Source organism: Octopus bimaculoides, chromosome 1, assembly GCF_001194135.2.
Source record: "Octopus bimaculoides isolate UCB-OBI-ISO-001 chromosome 1, ASM119413v2, whole genome shotgun sequence".
Taxonomy (NCBI): domain Eukaryota; kingdom Metazoa; phylum Mollusca; class Cephalopoda; order Octopoda; family Octopodidae; genus Octopus; species Octopus bimaculoides.
In genome coordinates, this window is record NC_068981.1 from 148,133,809 (window position 1) to 148,139,543 (window position 5,735).

At 35.7% G+C, this 5,735-nt stretch overlaps 1 protein-coding gene across 1 annotated transcript in view; it reads left to right on the top strand.

Moving 5' to 3' along the window:
• LOC106869712 (partitioning defective protein 6) overlaps positions 1–5,735 on the top strand; it is an 82,289-nt gene that overhangs the window by 62,740 nt on the left and 13,814 nt on the right. Inside the window, exon 2 of the mRNA XM_052971383.1 lies at positions 3,566–3,791. Coding sequence (XP_052827343.1) covers positions 3,566–3,791 — 226 coding nt within the window. The remainder of the gene's footprint in view (positions 1–3,565; positions 3,792–5,735) is intronic.

Below are 5,735 nucleotides of genomic sequence, written 5' to 3' on the forward strand. Positions count from 1 at the left end.
TATATATATCTGAGTCTACACTCTCTGAGTGGTTGGCGTTAGGAAGGGCATCCAGCTGTAGAAACTCTGCCAAATCAGACTGGAGCCTGGTGTTGCCATCCGGTTTCACCAGTCCTCAGTCAAATCGTCCAACCCATGCTAGCATGGAAAGCGGACGTTAAACGATGATGATGATGATGATGATGATATATATACATTAATAGTTGTTCAAAGTCAGAAAGAAGCAGTGTACGCTAAAAGAAAAACTGAGTGGTTATACTGTCATATTGTTGAGTAATATGTTTCTGGTTAAGCTCAATTATATGGCACAACCAAGAATATACTGCTCAACAATGTGTGTGTGTGTATAATAATAATCAATGAAGGAAACAGAAAATGGATTTGGCATTAGTCTTTATTCAATACGACGATTGCTTCAACCCCTCCTGCGACTGTGCTTTATGGGTGGAATGTTGTGCATCCAATTGTGTTGCATCGATCAGTTTGCAAACATCAACATCACTGCAAGAACTCAAGATATATTTAGTGGGACACCACTTTATGTATGCATGCACCTGATGTGACCCAGACTGCACTGATCAATGCAACAAAATTGAATGCACAGCATCCCACCCTTATAGGATAGTTGCAGGAGGGCTTGAAACAATTGTCATACTGAATAAAGACTAATACCAAATCCATCTTCCGTTTCCTTCATTGATTATTATTATCTCAACTAACACTGTGGAAATCCAGTGGAAATATGCCCCAGTCATGAATGACACCACATAGCCCCGACTGTGAATGTGCTTTACTCAACATACTAATTGGCATATACTCATTAGTCAAAAAAAATGACCCCCCCCCCCACACACATTTCAAAACTCCTTAAAAATGTATTTAATATAACATCCTAAATAACCCTCATAGCATTAGCATTATATGTCTAAAAGTTCTTATAATGAATTAAGATCTTTGAATAAGTATTTATGACCATATTAGTTATTTAAATTTATGCAGTTTCATGAGAAATTAAATATTAAAATGTTTGCGATCACTACAGTGAAACAAAGGAATATATTAAAAGGGGTGTTTGTGAAATGTTGAATTAAGTTTTAACTATCATGAGTAATAGTCCTTTAAATGTAGTCTTTCAAAAGAAAGACCTTGTTTACCTGGTTGATGGTACAGCTAACAAGTTTTATAAAAATAATAATTGATATATTGAGAAATTTCTCTGAAGAATTTATACTTTAAAACATGCTGAGAAGGAGTAAGTAAGTGCATGCAGACAATTCATCTAAGATAACAGTAACTCTGAATGGAAATTAATGATGGTTAGAAGGTATCCTGTAGCTCTGTCATAGACAATCTCCATGGTGCCTGTAGCACAGTAAAATGCACCCAATCTATGCTGCAAAGTGATTGATTATATGAAGGGCATCCAGCCATAAACACCATGCTCTCCCCTTCTTACTAGCATACATACACAACAACAAAAACTGGTTGTATTGTTTGTTGTTTTGCATATCAGAGGATGAAGTTCATAAGAAAACATTGTGAGACAAGTTCAGTCTATATGATTCCATGGAAAAATTGACATTAAAAAAATATGAGGAAATGATGCTAATTTTCATATGCACGTTTTTACAATTTTGTACATTTACTTAGTGGTTCTCTGATTTGATGAGATGTTTTATTAAGATTTCTTCAGTTGAAGTGTAATTTTTCTTTGGAGTTGACTCCATATTAGCTGGAATGATAAAAATATTTTCCTTTAACTAATATTTTTCTTTACAGCATAATTATTTTTAATTAGCTTTTCAATACTCACTACCCTAACCTATGTAAACCTGCATCATCAGCTAGGTAAAGAAATCATTCATCTACTTTTTGTTGAAAGACAAGAGCATGAGTTGAAGAATGCACCTTGAATATACCACACAAAGGAAAGTAGAAATTTTCCCACAAGTTACCTTACAGGATATCTAGATGTTTTAGTGACTATTCACCTCATTCCCTGCTGCTGAACTAAATATAGTTATCATTTAGCTACATATTTGTTGATATCACAAGTGGCTGGTGCATAATTGATCAGGAATGTACCAAGGAATGATGAGGTTACTTTATATATATGAAAAAGAAATAGTTTTAGTAAAGTAGTGAAAAATACCTTCTGAGTGTTCTCATTATAATGATAATTGTTGTTGTCATTGTCATCCTCTTTCTCCTTTTATGTCTATTTTTCCACAGTAATGCAGGCTGGAGGTGTCTCAAAAAGTATTGTTCTCATTTTTCAGCAACTATAGTAAAGTAACATAGTAATGGAGAAAACTAGCCACCTTTGTTGTGTATGTCATTTTTGGCATGGTTTTATGGCTAGATACCCCTTCATAGCACCAACCACTCAACAGTATAAACTGGGTACATGTTATACCACTTGCACAAGAGATATCTTTGAAAATACTAAATAGTCTTCACAGTCCTAAACTATCCCAAATCTCTCCCCTCTTCTCTCCCTCTCTCTTTTTGTTTTTTTCTTTTGGCATGATTATTACAGCTAGATGACCTTCCTATCATCAAGCACTCTATAGCACATACTGGCTGCATTTTATTGTGCTATCCAGCCTAAAGAGGTTGTCTCTGATAAGACTAAATATTCCTTTCTACCCTATATTTGCATTTCTTCCATCAAATATAAGACAAAAAATTTCAAATATGCCACTTCAAATAATTTAAAATCCATTGTAACAGATTATGGAATATATAATATAATCTATTTGTATTATGTGATGGTATGTTATGTTTTATGTTATGGTATGTGTTTGTGTGTGTATATATCGTTGCTATCATGCAAAAGTGTCATGAGTCCAAAATGTTGCTTTTTCAGAAAACAAAAAAAAATAGTCTCACCATTCCATTTCTTTTTACATTAGCAACAGTTTCAGCTTAACACAAATAAATACTTTGTTGGGTGCATGAAATCGTAACTCTATGCATGTATGATATTTCCAGTTAGAAATATTTTTGCAAAACTGTTGTATGTGGGACTTATTACACTTTTGAAAAATGCTAAACCGCTGTACTACACTTTGACAATCTTCATCTGAAGCGGCTGAAGGTATGATAGTTTTACCAAAAGAACCAGCTATTGCAAGTAAAATTAAATATTGCAAAAAATGCATTTGGCCAAATTTGGACATACGACAGTTTAACATAATAGCAACGAGAGAGAGAGAGAGATATATATATATATATATATATATATATATATATATATATATCCCTCTCTCACTCTCTGGGAGAGAGGCACAAGCACATACACAGACATATACACACACGGCAGTAAATTCCACCTACCAAATTCAATCACAAAGCTTTGGTCAGCTTGGAGCTATAGCAGGAGACACTTGCCCAAGGTGCCACGCGGTGGGACTGAACCCGAAACCATGTAGCTGGGCAGCAAGCTTCCTAACCACACAGCCATGCCCGCGTATATATATATATATATATATGTAATATTATGATTCATATGATATTTATTTGATGATGTTGTTATTCAACTTTTTCTTTGTATTTTTTTCAGTTTGATGCGGAATTTCGCCGATTTGCCATTGATAAAGATGGCAACTACCAGTTCGAGGAGTTCCATGAACTGGTGGAAAACCTTCATCAGCTTCATCGCATTCCATTTGTGATTACCTATACAGACCCAGCCCATGGTGATCTGCTTCCTATTAATAATAAAGACAATTATTTAAAGGCTGTCTCTACAGCTCGACCATTGCTACGGCTACAAGTGCAGCGGAAAGGTCAGTTTGTTATTATTTTTAGAAATTTAATAAATGATAATTTATTAATAATTGATAAATATTCAAAACCAGGACTATGTACATCAATCCCAGTCAGTGATACAGTTAGTTCACTTTTTCTACAAAGTCTCATCCTCTTTATTTACTAAGGCTTGTTCACTTTACTAGGGCTGGTTCAGTATTTACTAGGTATAGTCTTTCAGTTGCTTCCCTTCACTCTTAGGATTTGTATTGAGGTAAAGAGAGTGATAACTATTACTATCTATCTATCTATCTAACTATCTATCTAACTAACTATCTAACTAACTATCTATCTAACTATCTAACTATCTATCTATCTATCTATCTATCTATCTATGTCTATCTATCTGTCTGTCTGTCTGTCTGCCTATCTATCTATCTATCTATCTATGTCTATCTATCTATCTATCTGTCTGTCTGTCTGCCTATCTATCTATCTGTCTGTCTGTCTGCCTATCTATCTATCTATCTATCTATCTCAATAACTATCTATCTATCTATCTCTCTCTCTAAATAACTATCTATCTAACTATCTATCCACCTACCTGCCTGCCTGTGTGTGTGTGTGTTTGTGTGAACATTGCTTCTCAATTTGTAATTGTGGAAATTGATGAATATAGAGTTCATTGACCATTTGAAACAGCTGTAAAGATGTAACTTGATTACATCATATAAATCATATCTTTTCATATAAATACATTCCTTACACCTGTTTGCGTTTCTCTTTCCATACCTAATTAAGTTTGATCTTTCTTGTAACTACCTTTTTCTATCTACCTTGAGGAGCCATCTGGACACCTCATCTCGCCATTTATCTCTTTGCAGCTCTTCTACATGAGATTTCTTCCCCTCCCTCATATTTTAACCACTCATCTTTTAGCATAAAGCTGTTCTCTTCCCTTGGGGTTCACAGTCTTGCAACATGCATGGTAACCTCTCTAGTGCTGGTAACATAAAAAAAAACACACTCAATACATGCTGTACAGTGGTTGGCATTAGGAAGGGTACCCAGCCATAGAAACTATGCTAACTCAGACACTGGAGTATGATGCAGTCTTTGGACCCATTGGATCCTGCCAAACATTCCAACCCATGCCAGTGTGGAAGATGGATATTAAATGATGAAATAAATGATAATTATTTCCATCATCATTATCATTGTTTTAATGTCCATTTTTCCCATACTTGTTTGGATTGAACAAAGGTTATTGATGCAGATTTTTATAGCTGGATATCCTTATTGTTGCCAACATTTAACCTGTTTCTAAGAAAGGTAATATTTTCCCATGATTAGCTGTGATTTTGCAGAATATTGGAAATGAATAACAATCACTTACAACAATCATGTAATGTCAAGACAAAGACACACACACACATACATGTCACTAAAGTGACTAAGGGCACTAATCAGCACTATTATCGCTAGAAATAAAAGCCAAAACAACTCAATAGCCACGAAGAGCAATACCTTAATGACTGACAAGGGAGGTAAGCTTCTTACAGCAGCAGGCATAGCCAGATCATTGATGATTTCGCATTCCTTTGTTACTTTAGTGACATTTATATTTCTGCCTTTAGGTTGTAAAATTGTGAATAAGCCACCCATATTATATATATAAGAAAAGCTGAACATTAGAAGCATCAGTTGTGGTGTGCAAGAGAGATGATTGCGCTGGTATGGACATGTGGTGAGAATGGATGAGGATAGCTGCGTAAAAAAGTGCCACACCCTAACAGTTGAGGGAACCCGTGGAAGAGGTAGGCCCAGGAAGACCTGGGCTGAGGTGGTGAGGCAAGACCTTCATACATTGGGCCTCACCGAGGCGATGACTACTGACCGAGACCTTGGAAATGTGCTGTGCGTGAGAAGACCCGGTAAGCCAAGTAAGATCGTTGCCAGTGCCCCTGGACTGGCTCTTGTGC